Source organism: Mastomys coucha, unplaced genomic scaffold (genome assembly GCF_008632895.1).
Source record: "Mastomys coucha isolate ucsf_1 unplaced genomic scaffold, UCSF_Mcou_1 pScaffold15, whole genome shotgun sequence".
Lineage (NCBI taxonomy): Eukaryota > Metazoa > Chordata > Mammalia > Rodentia > Muridae > Mastomys > Mastomys coucha.
In genome coordinates, this window is record NW_022196897.1 from 19,094,645 (window position 1) to 19,110,837 (window position 16,193).

A 16,193-nucleotide genomic window follows, 5' to 3' on the forward strand; every position below is an offset into this window, starting at 1 on the left:
TAGTTGTGAAAAGAGCTGAGCCAAGCAAGCAGTAGCAGCATGGAGAAGAACCTTAGGGCTTCTTGCAATGGCTGGGACAGCAGACCATGAGGAAGTAGTGCTAACTGTCCATAGTGGGCAGAGTTTGAACATCAAGCCTGTGGTTCTGTCCTGTGCCTTAGGAATGACTGTGTCTGCCCCACTAGTTAGCTGTCTTTCCTGAATGCCTGTAACCATGATGTTGACCTGAATGTGGCCTAAAGTCTCTGGCCACTATGATGAAATTAATGTTGCCAGTGGGGACAACTTGATCAGGCACGTGGGGAATTTTTTTCCTCATGGTAACTCTGGAAGGTAAGAATTAGGCTCAGAAAGATCAAGTGACCTGGCCAACAGCACACAGCTGGTCGGGGAAAACCAGGTTCCCATCTTGGTCTAGAGTCCCCTACTGTAGGGTTCTGGGTCACCTGACACTTTGGCCTTTCTTTTTCAGAGTGACGACGTCTGGAGTGATGGAAAATATGAAGAAGGTGAAGAAAGTGAGCAATGGTGCTGTGGAGTCCCAGAGCAGCTGGGAAGGCACCGCGTGACAGCACGGGCTGAATGAAACTAGCTTATTCATAGCCTATCTGTGAGCAAGCGCGTTCCTGACAGAATGACGGCATCTCCCAACAGTGACACCCTGGCGCTCAGCGCTCACGGCTGAGCCAAGTGCCATGGACACATACTTTTGTACTCTTAGGGATCTGGATTGCGGTGGGCTGCAGGCAGCTAGGACTGCCCTCAGTGAGGGCGGGGAGGCTTAGAGGAGTAAAGGACTGTCATCTGACTTACCTTGCTAACTGGGAGCCTGGGTCCGTGCAGGGGAGCCCAGTGGCTGCTACTCAGGAAGGCTGTGGGGTGGGGGAGCGGGTTTGCTGCTGGTCACAGTGCTTTGGAGGCTGGTGAGGGTGGGGCTCACTGCTTAGCCTAGCATTTATGAGGTTTTGGGTTCAATTCCTAGTACCAGGGTGGGGGGGGAGAAGATGTTACTTCGGGAACTAGACAGATATCTACCAAGGACATAAGAGAAAGAGATTGTCAGCCTTTGGGAACAAGAGCAACAGAAACGAATGAAATTCTTTTAGATAGCCAAATAGACACCGTAGGTGGCCCTGGCCAGGGCCACTGGTCTCCACGCACCACTCTAAATGTCCCCGCCCCAAATGACCTACAGCAGTGGTGCTAGAGGCCAGCTGGGAGGACCCAGTTTGTGGCTGGCTGAAGGGGAGAAGAGCCTTGGAGCTCCAGAAGTGTGCTCCAGCTGGTTCTCCTGACTCTGTCCCCTGCCTGGCTTCCTCTCCTTCCACCTGTGTCTTCTTATCTGAAGCTGAGAAAACAACTTTCCTGAAGGAGCAGCTGAGGACAGAGAGGGTAGTGTCTAAACGAACACTTAGGGAAACATCCTTCCACAGCTCGCATGGGCCAGGCAGGACCTCTGAGCCTCAACTACATAGTCCAAACATTGTGAAGAGAATGAGTGTGTTTGAGCCAGTCATGCTCAGAGACCGGAGACAGCCAGATGTGCTCAGAGCTTGGGCAGGAATACCAGCGGCTGCCTGCAGAGGCGTTTGACTAGGTCACAGGACACTAGCTCGGAACCTCAGAGCTGCTTAGTGCCCAGGACTTGTAGGAGCGGGCACCTCCTAGAGTGAGTTACTCTATCTCCCAGTGCTGAAGACAGTGTGTCTGTCTCCACACCCCTACCCTAAGTCCATGTCCTAAACCACCAGTGAGAAGCTGCTGCTGCTGCCACCCTAGCGGTCCATCCCTACCACAGCTGATCCATCTTGAGAAAGGTAGACAGGCCTGAAAGATCCATTTAAGGGACCTTTTCCTCCTAGTTTGTTGGTTTTGTTTTGTTTAGACTTGTTTAAAGTATGTGGTGGGAAGGGAGTTGTCGAGGAGACGGCTGGTAGTGCTTTGTTTTCAGCACTGCACAAGTGTGTTCCTGTGGTGACATCTAAGCCACAGCCTGCCCCTCAGAGTGCAGTGTCTTCTTGGTAGGGGCCTCATTTCACTAGCTGAGGCAGCTCAGTGAAGGAGGACCAGAGGGAAGCATGTACCACCCAGCCCACAGAGCTCTCTGGGTGCATAGCTGAGTGGCTATGGGGATAGCCTGCTCCTTCCAGAGCATGGTTGCACAGGTGGGGAGGTGTGCTACTGCAGCATCCCTCCCAAGTCCTGCCCTGTAACTTCTTTAGGTAGGGAACCAGGCATGGTGGGGGAATCAGAAGCCTAACATGGATCTGGGAAGACTGGCCTGGTGCCCAGGCTGTGGATAGGAAAACTTCCAGCCCTTCATGCTGCACTGTAAGTGTATCTCATCTCCATCACCTGAGAGCTGTGAGCCAGCATTCCATGGTGTCCTTGGGTAGAGGAGTCTGATTGGAGTCCAGCCGCCCCAGCTCATGAGCTGCCCTCTGCAGCCTTGAGTCTTAGCCCACCTGGCTCCACACAACCGTGTTTGAATGGTAAAGCCCTTGTGTTGGAGGGACTGAGCAAAAATGAGGTGTGCATTGCACTGCCACTGTGGTATTAATAGCTCTGCTCTGTGTCTCCACCCCCTTCTGCCTGCGTGAGGTATCCATACTTTTTTTGAGAGTGCTGTGGACTGGAAGCTGTGGGCTGTGACATTTAATAAAGTGTGGATTTTGCTAGATAATTATTTCTTGGACAACAGGAGCAAGTGTTCAGCTCTGAATTCTGGCTCTAAGAGGACTCAGCCTCTCATGTTTGAATTGCAGAGCATAGTTCAATGTTGAGCCTGACTGGGCTTCAGGGTCAAGGATCCTGTCTCACATCAGGCCTGAGTCTTCTGTTCTCCTTCAAAAACCACTTCAGAGTAAAATACATAAATGTCTCCACTCTCCAGCCCCAGCCTGCACAGCCAGCCAGGGCCACCCAGCTCCTGATGTGCTCGCAGGATTTCTGCTCCTTTTGGTCCTTCGGTCCTCCTCTCACTCCTCTTCCTTTCTTCCCTCGCTCCCCACACTCCCTCCTGCTTTGCCACTGACTCCCTTGGCCTCTCTGGCACACTCAGCCGCAGGCTGGTGCACTGCAGCATTGTCTGCCTGCAGCTGCGTGCAGAATGTATCTTCTAAACTCAGGAGCATTTTATCAAGAGAGTGCAAACTATGCAAACTAATGCTGTGTATTGTTGCTTTGCACCACATGGTGATCTCCGAACACCACAATGCCTGTCTGGCTCTTGGAGTGGAGTCTAAAGCCAGTCTTTGCAGAAGGGGAAGCCCATCAATGATCCCGGTGTTCATTTTCAGTGGCCTCTGGTCACCTCCCACATCCTAAATGGTGTTCCTCAAGGAAACATTAGTCTGATGAGGTTGCTGGCCCAGTTCCACACACCCAGAAGGACAACCTCGTTCTGCCAAGCTGCTGATCCTCAAAAAGGAAGATTCCAGCCCACCCCCAGCCTTGCTTCCATACTCCATCACCCACCTGAGTTCACATGCTGACCTCCCCGGGCCTCAGCATATCACCACGTATTCCTCAGGGGCCTGCCCTGCCCACTGCTGCTGCCTTTCCTCTCTAGGGCTCCATGAGGACTTTATTCACTCTCTGGGCTATTTAGAGCAGGCCAGTGTTCTCGAAGATCTGCCTTTTACTCCTCCTTTCCTGAGGCTGCTCCGGCAAGATTCTGTTAAAAAACATTCATAGGAGTCCTACTCATACCTGTACCACCTAGAATGTGCTCACGGATCACAGGCCAGGGAGCCTCCCAGGTCCTCTGGGCCTTGTCTGTCCTGTTGAGGTGTGTCTGTTTCATGCTTTAAAAGCATCATAGGTTTAGGTGACCCTCTGCCTGGCCAGGGACCAGCTGTCTGCTTCCCCACGCTATAAAGAGACCACACTGAGGGACAGAACAAGCTTGGGAGCAGATGTGGTCATGACTAGCATGTCAGGACATAGTATGATTTTGACCACAGGGAGACTTTATACTGGCCAGTGGGGAAGGCACACAGGTTCCTGGTGTGTTCATAAAGAGCAAAGTGAGACAGACTCACTTCTGAGACAGGATGCTCATTTGGAGTTGAGGTACAATAGATGAGGGGCTGAAAGGGCCAGCCTTCTTAGCATCCAAGCACTATATCCTGCTGAAGGGGCTGGAAAGCCTTCCACATAAAGGAACCCTTCAATCCCTAAAAGCTTCTCTAGATGACCCAAATAATTGTCCAACTAAACCCAGAGATTTCACCTGCAGGAGGTCTTCTGGGCCTGTATGCCTTACTCAGGTTGGGGTGCAGGGACTAGGGACCACTTAGTAATTTTTAACATTAACCACTGAAATATTTACAAGCTTGGGATGTGGATGTGCTCAGGATTGGTAGGCTGGCCACTGTATGGAGGCATTTCACTGCAAAGCAATGAAATAAATGAAATATGCCCAATAAAGATTCCATGTGGAAATGTGTCTGTGGTCTTAGGGAAGCCCAGGCACTCCCTAGCTTCTTCCTCCAAATTCAGTGTTCATACAGTATCTCATGTGGCGACCACAAACCATAGAGCTGCTTTTGTTGCTACTTCATAACTAGTTTTGAGACATGTAAATATGATATACATGTAAATATGCAATATGGTATGTAAATATCTGGTACACAGATGGTCTTAGGCAATCTCCGTGAAAGGATCATTTGATTTCCCCGAAGGGGTTGTGACCCACAGGTTGAGAATTCCTTGTTATCTGTGCTCATTAAATCAGCTGGCTGCCTGCCACCCACTCACACGGACAGTAACCCCACCTGGCAAAGCCTTACTACCAGGCCTGCGGGACCAGGGCAGACTGCTGAAGTGCAGGCATAGGAGATCCAGGTCAGGACCCAGTTCTGCCACCTCAGGATGTGACAGCAGAGATCCGGGGCTAAGCACCCACTGAAGCAGGCTACCTGGTCATCTAGTAGGGTTATGATCCCTGTGGAATCAGACATTTAGGTCAGCACTGGGTACTGTAAGTCATTCATCTCTGACCCCTTCACTGGGAATGTTTTCGGTTGACAGCACTCTGATACAGGAAAAGTTCATCTTTGAATACAGCTCTGGGCTGGAGAAGTGGCTCTGTGGGCACAGTGCCAGCCACACAAGCATGGCACATTGAGTTTGGATCCTCAACACCCACATAAAGCCAGCCTAGCTGGTCAGTGTGCCCTGGGTCCTATGAGAGACTCTACCTTAGAACAAGGCTGAGAAAGAGGACACTGTGTCAAGCTGGGCCTGCACATGCACGATACACAACACTGCATGCAGAAAAAGAAGCGCACACTTGCAAGTGTGAGAGTGTGCTGCTGAGGCCCCACCCCAGCTATCACGTTCATATCCCACTTCCACCGTGCTGCCTTTCGGAGCTGACCATCTATCTCCCCACTTCCTCACCATAGACTCCTTCCCTGCTCAGAGATGCTCCAGGGAAGGTGGCAACACAGGGAGCCTGCTGGTTATGGGACTCGTCCGTCCAAAGCCTGCTCTCTGCAGACCATGGAACCTGAAGAAAGCTATGTCACACTGCTCCCATGCCACCCAGTCATCAGCCAAGCCCATGTCAACTTGGAGGAAGTGAGTGGAGTCCAGCCCAGCTTGAGTGGGGACTCTGGCTTCTACTGCACAGTTGTAGTAATGTTAAACATTAACATTGTGCTCTGCAAAGCCTTAGAGTGTGTGTCTGTTAGCTAACAGTCATGTTTGCTCCATGGGGCCTCCACTCTAACCCTTGTCAATGACTTTGTGTTTGTAAAGGTGTCTAGAACAAGGGATGAAAAGGAGGGACCAGCCGGGCGGTGGTGGCGCACGCCTTTAATCCCAGCACTTGGGAGGCAGAGACAGGCGGATTTCTGAGTTCGAGGCCAGCCTGGTCTACAGAGTGAGTTCCAGGATAGCCAAGGCTATACAGAGAAACCCTGTCTCGAAAAAAAAAAAAGAAAAGAAAAGAAAAAAAAAAAGAAAAGGAGGGACCAAGTCTACAAGACTCCAGGAGAGAGTACTGAGGTAGGGGCAGCAAAGACTGACAAGAGAAGTGACCTTGGGGTTAGGAAATCTAGCCATTCTAGTTTCCAGGAGTACCAAGGGCCCGACAGGGTCCAGTCTGTGGTTCTGGAGGTCTTTAGGGGCTGAGACTGTGCCTCCTAGCAGTGCCAGGCAGGGTGGATGAGATTGTCTTTGGTGATGCTTTGACAACAGCTCTGATCAGAACTTTTAATTCAGGGGTGGTGTCTAGCTGGGACTTGAACCCATGTATCTGCAGGCTCACCTACCTAACAAGGCATGTGACTGATTAAGTGTCATACAAGGGCCAGGGCAGAGATGAAAGGAGGAAGCCAGCTTAAATGGGGCCCTTGGCTGTTCCCCATTGCCTCCCTGGGGCCATCCTAGGGCATCCCAGCTAGAAATGCTGCTGCTGGGCTGTCTGTGAACTCTGACTTCACAGACCCAGTTTGGCACTGGGAAAACAGAAGCCTGCTATCTGACTACAGGTTCACCTTCTGAGGCCAAGAGAATAACTGTATCCACTGCCCCTGCTAATTGAACCCTAGAATCCCATTTACTAAGTTTGGTAATACTGAGCCCTAGCACTGGCCTCAGCCTTAACATTAAGAGTATACAGTGAGGGCTGGAAAAGATATCTCTGGTTAGGAACACTCCCTACTCTTACAAATGACCTGGGTTTAATTCCCAGTACATATGTGGTGGTTCACATCCATCAGTCACATAAACTCTAGGGGCTCTGATCCCCTCTCTAACTTCAGGCCCAAAGCACTCATGTGGTACATAAACATACATGTGATCAAACCATTCATAATCTTTACGTTTTTAAGTTCACAGTGCTGGAACCTCCACAAGGACCCAGAAAGGGGCATTCAGAGTCCCAAAAAGGAAATCCAAAAGCCACTGTAGAGACCCATCCCAGTGGCCAGTGCCCTTGTCCATGGTGCCTCTCTTCTTCCCTGTATACACAAACTTGTCACATGTGGCTCATCCTTGGCTTGTCCAGGGCAACCACCCTTGATGGAAGGTATAATTGTGTTTGCCCACAAGATGGTCTGATAGGCAATGTTCTGAAGTCAAAGAGCTGAATGGCCTGAGGAATGCAAGGGCTGGGCCCTTTTGCTCTCTGTTGTCTCTGTGTTGATGAAGCATGCTGCACTCATGGTGCCATGGTCCATGCATGATCTGGCTCAGATGTGCCCTGCTGGGTCCTTTCAGCCCTCCACTGCTTCCCTCCGGGGCACAGCTGCCTTTGGCAGCCTTCACCAGGAATCTGTCAGGTAGATAGATCAACCACTATGTGCTCCTCTGACTTCCAAGCCAGGGGTTGGGAGAGTGGGTCCTGTAAGGGGGTCATTCTGTATGTCACCAGGGTAGCTCCATGACATTACAAGCCCCCTGGCCTTTGAGAACTTAGCCCTGGCCCCTGGTACTGGCCTGTCCACCCCAAGAGGAATTTTCTCAGCATTTGGGAAAGTAGAAGTGACCCACTTAAGAACTGCAGGGCATTGCTGACCTGCAGAGAAGTGAAGAATCTGCTCCTTCCACGGGCGTGGAGGCACAAGCTCACAACACACCTTATCAGCCTTCCTAGACATGTGCCATGAAGGGACTGCATCTGCCGGCCTATGAAGACTGAAGATCGCCTTCTGTGCTAACATCTGCCAGCCCAAGACTGAGCAGTCGCAGGTACATCTGGCTTGCAGACAATGCTGGGAGATAGAAGACAGAAAGAGCGAGCCACCGGAAACTGGTGCATGCGGCAGGCTTATCTTTATCGATTTCACCCCAACAACAACAACAGCCCCTGTTATAGGATGCTCTCCCTAACCCAAGTAGCTTGGCACAATAAGACATTCTTCTCCTGTCTCTAGACTTCTGTTTGAGTCACCTTGCCATTCTGGTTTCCTGTGTCCTTCCTTGTGTTGGGTCCTGGGGCTCTGCATCAACTCAGGGCAGGCTCTCCATCCTCCTCAGCCTCCCTGAGGGAGCTTTTGTTTCAGCCTAGACCTGGTCTGAGCTCTTCACTGGCTTATTCAGCTTCCTCCTAGCACTGCTTTTAAGAGAACATCAAAGCCATACATCCAGGTACGACACCCCTCCCAGCCCTGGTCAATGTGACCTAAATGGAAAGCCTGGGCTCTCCTTGATACCCCTCATTTTTTGTTTGTTTTGTTTTGTTTTGTTTTTGTTTTTGTTTTTTCAAGACAGGGTTTCTCTGTATAGCCCTGGCTGTCCTGGAACTCACTCTGTAGACCAGGCTGACCTTGAACTCAGAAATCCACCTGCCTCCCAAGTGCTGGGATTAAAGGCGTGCACCACCACTGCCCAGGGATACCCCTCATTCTTATGTTCCGCCCTGTGGATCAAGCCTCACATCTCTTCCCACTGCTGCCCCTTCCCACACGACATTAGACCCCCCTCCAGCTGCCACCTGCCTCCAGTCTTGCCCTGCTGTGTATGAGTCAGAATGACTTCAGAAGCTCCTGCCCCCTGGGTTAAGCACAGAGATGCGGATGTGATTGAGGAAAGTACCAGACCGATACACAAAAATTAATTGTGGAGCCAGGAAAATGGCTTAGCAGATAGACACCTGCCACAGAGCCTGGCGACCCAAGTTCAATCATCCAGGGTCAAATGGAAGATGGAGAGAATGGATTCTAACAAGTTGTCCTCTGATCTCCACATGCATGCTGTGGCAAGCATGTACACAGAATACAGGGCTTCTAGATTATTTTAGAAGTTGGAAGGTGGCTCAGTGCTAAAGATGCTTGCTGCTCTTCCAGGGGACCCAAGGTTGGTTCCAACCATCCACCCTGGGTGGCTTACAAGCACCTGTAACTCCAGCTCTGGGAAATCATCTGATATCTGAGGGAGGGCACTGCACTGCACTCTCATTAAAAAAAGAAATCCTAAGGCCCAGCCAGCAGTGGCCAGAAGAAAGACACCCAAGCACTGGCTGCAGGCGGCAATACATGAATGAATGTGTGATAGAGGGTAGAAACGGTGGGATGTGTGATGGAGAGATGGAAGGAAAAGCAAAGCCAAGGGGTTTGTACACTGTGGATAAAAAGTAGGACTGGAGATTCAACAGCAGATGTGAAGAGGCCACGGTGAGGTCCTATCTCTGGCTGCTACCACGGACCATGTCTGGGTCCACAGTCCCAGCTACAGCTGGGGTCGTGTATTAGGGTCTGTGGCCTAAGCTGCCACCAAGTAGATGTTTGGACTGGGCTGCCACTGGAGACCATGTGGATATTTGAGGGGCATGTTTCTGAGGGGAGACATGCTGATCTAAGTGGCCTGTGCTGCCTCTTAAGGCCATAGGGACATCTGGGCCCAGGCTGCTGCTGGGAGCCATGGGTCTGTGTCTGTGGTCCTCTGGTAGCAGGGGTCTGTGTAGATGTTCCAGGCCCATGTTATCATCAAAGGCCATGGAGATGTCCTTCTTCTGGACTGCCCCATAAGGCATTGTGCAGAGCCGGCCCACCTCTCACTGCTGCCACACTTGCAAGAGCTGGCCCCACCACTCATCTGGACAGCACAGGAGAGCTGACCCTGGTGGGGAGGGTTCAAGTAAACTGTCCTCAAGGACACGAGAGCAGGAGAGCTGACCCTGGTAGGGAGGGTTCAAGTAAACTGTCCTCAAGGACATGAGAGCAGATGAGCTGAGCAAGCCCCTTGTGGGCTGTAGCATTGGGTGAGCTAACTGGGACAGTACTGGGGAGCTTGTCCTGGTGGGGCAGGCACAGGAGAATTGCACAGGTGGTTGAGCAACTCAGCTGGCTCTCAGGCCCCCCCAACATCTACCCTATCTATGATCATCTGCTGGAGTGCATGAAAGGGCCAGTCCTCCAGATCCAAAGATCTCTCCGTGTCACAGGGCAACAACAGGAGGTCTGAGAGGAGTCCAATGAGGATCCAGTATAGATAATATAACAGAAGCCAGAGGCCTGAAACCAGACCAATGACTCATTGCAATGAACATTGCAAGTAAAGATGTGTGCACAAAAGGGTGTACTGTGTGACACACTGTGACACACTGTAGCTTTCACAAGACATTTATTTTATTTTATCTTACTTTCTCTTACAGGAAGGTTTCAAGGGTGGAGAGCAGATATGAAGGGGCAGGGAGGTGAGTGGGATTGGAGTGCATGATGGGAAATTCACAAAGATCCAATACAAATTTAAAAATAAAATATGGCTAAGAAGCCAGTACAATAGCTCCAGAAATAAAAGAGGCTCTAAGAAATAACTTTAATTAATTGTTAAGAAGTCCAGCTGGGGACTGTAGAGATGGCTCAGTGGTCAAGAACACTGATTATTCTTCCAGAGGTCCTGAGTTCAATTCTCAGCACCCACATGGTGGCTCACAATCATCTGTAATGGGATCTGATTCCCCCTTCTGGTGTGTCTGAGGACAGCTATAGTGTACTCATCATATATAAAACAAATAAAGTCTTAAAAAAAAATAAAAGAAATCCAGCTGGCATGGTGGCCCACACCTTTATTCCCAGCACTCAAGGCAAAGGCAGGCAGGTCTCTGAGCCCCAGGACAGCCAAGTCTGTGTCAGTGAGATGGGTGCATCATGTTTCTATACACCAATAGTCCAGAAGAAAACAGCGCTGTGCACTGAGAAGGAAAATGCACCTAGGAACAGCCTGATTGGTGGAAACTTTGTTCTGAAAAACGAGCCATACATTTTTTTTGGAGGGGGGCGGGGAGAGAGACAAATAAAGCTAAACCGATCCCCATCAATGGCCAGAGGCAATGTCATGGAGAGGATGACACTCCTCAAACAATAAAAAAGACCAAAAATAAAAAGGCAAAATACTCCCTGACCTCCCTGATTACAAACTGAGTGCCATCCTGTCTTTCTCCCTGCTGGCTGCTTTAGCAAATTTCACAAGCTGGATTACATATCCACAAACTGCTGAGTTGGCTCAATGGATAAAGTGCTAGCTAGCTACGCAAGTCTGAGGATCTGAGTTCAGCTCTTTAGAATTAACATAAAAGGCCTGGTGTGGCAGTGCACACCAAGGCATGACCCCAGAGCTGGAGAGACAGAGACAGCAAGATCTCAGAGCCTTGCTGCCCATCCGGTCTAGCTCCAGGTACAACAAATCAGATGGAATGTAGTGATATGCTCCCAGCACAGGCAGACTTCTGAGTTTAAGGCCAGGCTGGTCTACAGAGTGACTTCCAGACCAGCTGGTACCAAAGTGGAATGACAGCAGTAGACATCTGGTGCCCTTTGGCTTTCACTTGTGCACACATTGGTAAATGCATCCCCCTACCCCCACCACACACATTTCAAGGGCTCCAGTTTAGCAAAAGCAATGTTGAAAAATAATTATTTATTTTAGAGTCTATGATCCCAGATACTCAGGAAAGAGAGACAGAAGTTCAAGGCCAATCTGGACTACAAACTGATTCTGTCTCAAAAAACAAGCAAGACAGTGGAAGATTCTGTATTTGATTTTAAAACATAAATGGGACAGAATTCAAGAGGGCATCATACTGGTGCACAGTTAGACATGCAGGTCAGTGAAGTAGAATTAAGAGTTCAAAATTCAACTACGCCTAAACAAGGTGCTAAAATGATGCAGAGATCAGGAGACAGGAGAACCCCTACATCCTTTTTTTTTTTTTTTGGTTTTTTGAAACAGGGTTTCTCTGTATAGCTCTGGCTGTCCTGGAACTCACTCTGTAGACCAGGCTGGCATCGAACTCAGAAATCCGCCTGCCTTTGCCTCCCAAGTGCTGGGATTAAAGGCGTGCGCTACAACCGCCCAGCTGAACCCTTACATCCTTGACAGACACGGTTCCTTGCAAAACCTGTTACATGAACAACCAAAACCATGTAACCCATACTGACTGAAAACTAGAACTCCAGAGCTTCACAGGCATCACCAAGTGATGGTGAGGGAGGAGGCACAGGGAAGCATGTCTGTTGTCTCAGCTACCCAGAAGGCTGAGGCAGGAGACTTGCTGGAGCCCAGGAGTTGTAGGGCAGCCTGGGCAATGTAGCGAGATGCCATTGTTCAGAGACGATTATGTCAAGTATGGTGGCTTACCTGGAACCCCAGGACTCAAGGGGTGAGGCTGGTAAAGGAAACTTGCTGTGACCTTGAGGGCATCCTGAACTACATTGGTTTTTATCTGAAAACAACAACAAAAACATTTAAAAGTTAGTTGGTGGGAGTCAAGTACTCTCTATCCACTGAGCAATCTTCCCAGCCCCTCATTTACCCATTCAGTGCACCCCTTCGTCCTCTGTGTGTGTTACATGCCTGTAAGTCTGCACATCTGTACATGTGGATACAGAGGCTGGAGCAGGGCCTTGTGAGTGGTTCTGCTTCACTCCGCACTTTCTTCCCTGAGACAGGGGTTCTCAGAGAACCAGAAGCTCACTGGTTTTGGGTAGGATGGAAGACAAGCTTTCAGGATCTACCTAAGTCCATCCCCCAAGGTTGAGAACAGAGACATCTACTACCTTTTACATTTACTTTTTACATTTACTTTTACTTTTTACATTTTTTTACTTTTTTTTTTTTTTACATTTACATTACCTTTTACATTTACTTTTACTGCCTTTTACATGGGTGCTGGGGATTTGAACGCAGAATCTCATGCTTGCAGAGCAAGCACTTTTACTCCCCCACCACGTCCCAATTCAACCTAAACTATGTGTTTACATGTGTGTTGACTTTTTTATGAATCACCACTATGAACATTGGTGTGCAAGTGGTTGTAAAGCCCCACTTGTCCTTCCTTTGGTGTCTATATCTAAATGCGGGCTCAGCAACTCCTATGGTAATTTTGTATCTACTCTCTTAGAGGAGTTGCCTTGTCCTTTCCTGCTACAAAGTTTCAGATGCCCACAGCAATTGGCAAGGTTTCTGACTCAGATCCTTGGCAACACTTAACTAGTTTTTGGATATTACTTTGTTGTTAAGAGTAGCCGTCTAGGTGAGTAAGAAGTGGAAAGGTATTGTGGTTTCGTGGCATTGCCCTGGGGTCTTTTGATGTGTTCGTTGGCCGTTTGTAAACCTGTAGAAAAGACTAGGAGTCTTTTTCCCATTGCTATTAGATTTTCCATTGTGATTACCATTTTGATTAAAAATATTTTATTTAACTAGCCATTGTGATACATATCTTTAATCCCAGTACTTGAGAGGCATAGGCAGGAAGTGCCCTGTAAATCTGAGGTCCGTCTGGTCTACACAGAGTTCCAGGCTAGCCTGGGAAATATAGTAAGATGCTGCCTCAAAAAATTGATTTTCTTTTATTGCCCTGATCCACTGGATGTGGGTGCTAGGAGCCCAACTCTAGTACTCTGAAAGAGCAGCAAGTGCTCCTAACCACTGAGCCATCTTTTCAGCCCCTTAAATTAAAAGAAAATATATACCATATGATTTTTTTTTAAAAAAAATATTCATATAACCTAGATTGGGCTCAAACTTACTATGTAACCAAGGCTGACTTTGGCTTCCTGACCTTGTGTGTCTAACACACCTCATGCCTGAGCTCTGGGACTACGGGAAGATGCCAACATGCCTGGCTCTGTTTTAGCTTTTTTTTTTTTTTTAAGATTGATTTTATTCTTATTGATGTCTCTGTGTATCTGTATCTCTGTCTGTGTGTATGCACATGTGTGTACAGGTGCTTATGAAGGTTAAAAAGGTCAACAGATCTCCTGGAACTGGAGTTACCCGTGGTCATGAGTTGCCAAGCATGGGTGCTGGGAACAGCACTCAGGTCCTCTACAAGAGCAGCAAGCACTCTTACTGGTGCACATCTCTCCAATCCCACCTTCACTTTTTTTTTTTTTTTTTGGTTTTTCAAGACAGGGTTTCTCTGTGTAGCCCTGGCTGTCCTGGAACTCACTCTGTAGACCAGGCTAGCCTGGAACTCAGAAATCCTCCTGCCTCTGCCTCCCAAATGCTGGGATTAAAGGCATGTGCCACCACCTTCACTTTCTTAAGTGAACAGTTGAATTGTGTGAACACCTATATCCTGCTGTGCAGCCAGTCTCAAGAACTTGTTCATCCTGGAAAAGAGCTGATGGTGTGTCTGCATGAAAAGTCTTCCTTTCTGCCGGGTGGTGGCGGCGCACGCCTTTAATCCCAGCACTTGGGAGGCAGAGGCGGGCTGATTTCTGAGTTTGAGGCCAGCCTGGTCTACAGAGTGAGTTCCAGGACAGCCAGGGCTATACAGAGAAACCCTGTCTCCAAAAACCAAAAAAAAAAAAAAAAAAACCACAACAAAAAGCCTTCCTTTCTTCATGCTCCACAACACAAAACTGTGTGTGTGTGTGTGTATGTGTGTGTGTGTGTGTGTGTGTGCACGTGCACACACACGCATGCCTATGGTTTTATTTCACATAGCATGTTGAGATTTACTTATTTTCCATATTTTGTTGTTTGGGTTTTTTGACACAGGACTTTATGCAATTCAGGCTAATGTTGAATTTGATCATCTAGGAGTTGGACAGATTCCCTGACAGACAGACAGATGGGGGCAGGGTAGGGCATGGTTAGGTAATAACGACGCTGAACTCCCAAGATGGCTGGCTTCTTCCTCGACCTCCCGACCAAAGACAAAAGCCTGACAGCTGAAAACAAAGGCTTAGCAGGCTTTTGCTCCCACCAATACCAGCACACACTCCAGCCTCCCCTCTTGCCCTGCTGATAGACCAGCCAGACAAGTTCAAGGCCGGATCAGGTCATGTTGACACCAGGTTTGTAAACCTATCAGCCACCTTGTCTTGATTCAAACCAACCAACCCTAAATTATGTGAGGAGAAATCCCTCAAAGATCCTTAAAATTCCAGCCCTGGAGGAGATACTGCATTTTCAGGCCCCCAAGCACCCCTCTACTTTGTAGAGGGGCATTCTCTCTAGTGCTTACTGTGGATGCATAGATTTCTTTAGCTTTAATAAAAGCTTTCTTTCCTGGCTAATTCTGTCTGTTGTGCTTTAGTCTTTTTCTGCCTTTTAATTCCTCCACTGGCAGAGAAAACAAACCCAAGCTGGACCTCCAGACAGTAACAAATGCACGATGTAGCCAAGGGTGGCCCAGAACTCCTCAGCCTCCTCCCTCCTTGTCTTAGTTAGGGTTTCTATTGCTGTGAAGAGACACCATGACCAAGCCAACTCTCATAAGTGAAAACATTTAGAGGGGGCTGACTTACGGGTTCCGAGTTCCAGTCTGTTGTCGTTATGGCCGGGAGCACGGCAGCATCCAGGCAGGGTAGCACTGGAGGAGCTGAGAGTTCTACACCTTCATCCAAAAGAATCCTGGGTCAGACTGTCTCACTTTTTAAATTTTCCTTTTGACTTTGAGCAAGTTAATTTTGATAGTGTTGGTGATGGAACCCATGGCCACGAGCACAACAGACAAACATGCTACCACTGACCTATATCCCAAGGCCTAAGAGTTTCACAGTATTGGCTTTTACATCGAGGCCTTCGGTCCCTTTTGAGTTCTCTTTGTATCTAGAATAGGGAAAAGGCCCATCTTGACCTTAGGTATGTACCATTGGCTGTACATAGTCCTGCTCCCATTGATTAGTCTAGCCCAATGATGGAGCAGTTCTGCAGAGACACAGGTGGCCAGTGAGCAGATGAGAAATGCTTGATCCCATCCCACAGGAATGCAATATAGGTCCTACCTCCAGGAGAACTATGATCAGAAAGACACTGACGATGGTGAGGACAAGGACAAAGGATATAGCCCGACACACTTATAACTCTACTACTAATTAGAGAGGAAGAAGCAGGCAGATTCTGGGGTCTTGCTGCTTAGCCAGCCTAGCCACATCAGCAAGCTTTGGGTGTAGTGAGAGACTGTCTAAAAAAACTAGGTGGAAAGCCAGAGAGACACCTGACAAAACTCTGGCCTCCACATATGAACATACAGGCAGGCACGCGCGCACACACACACACACACACACACACACATACACACAAATACACTACAGATGCACACACATGAATACACCACCCTCCTCCCCATGAATACACCCACACACACATGGACACACACTCCCATACACAAATATACCACATACACAAATAAATGAATAAAACTTTTTTAAAAACCCGTCTAGCAGGGACTGAAAGAAGGGCAAGCCAGTCTAAATATAGCTATCTCCTAAGAGGTTCTGACAGTACCT

General features: G+C 48.7%; 1 protein-coding gene across 1 annotated transcript in view; it reads left to right on the forward strand.

Annotated features, from left to right (window-relative positions):
• The window catches only part of Gpr107 (G protein-coupled receptor 107), a 73,650-nt gene extending 69,223 nt beyond the window's left edge, over nucleotides 1-4,427 (forward strand). Inside the window, exon 18 of the mRNA XM_031369740.1 lies at nucleotides 473-4,427. Coding sequence (XP_031225600.1) covers nucleotides 473-569 — 97 coding nt within the window. The 3' untranslated portion in view covers nucleotides 570-4,427. The remainder of the gene's footprint in view (nucleotides 1-472) is intronic.
• Nucleotides 4,428-16,193: the final 11,766 nt, after the last annotated feature.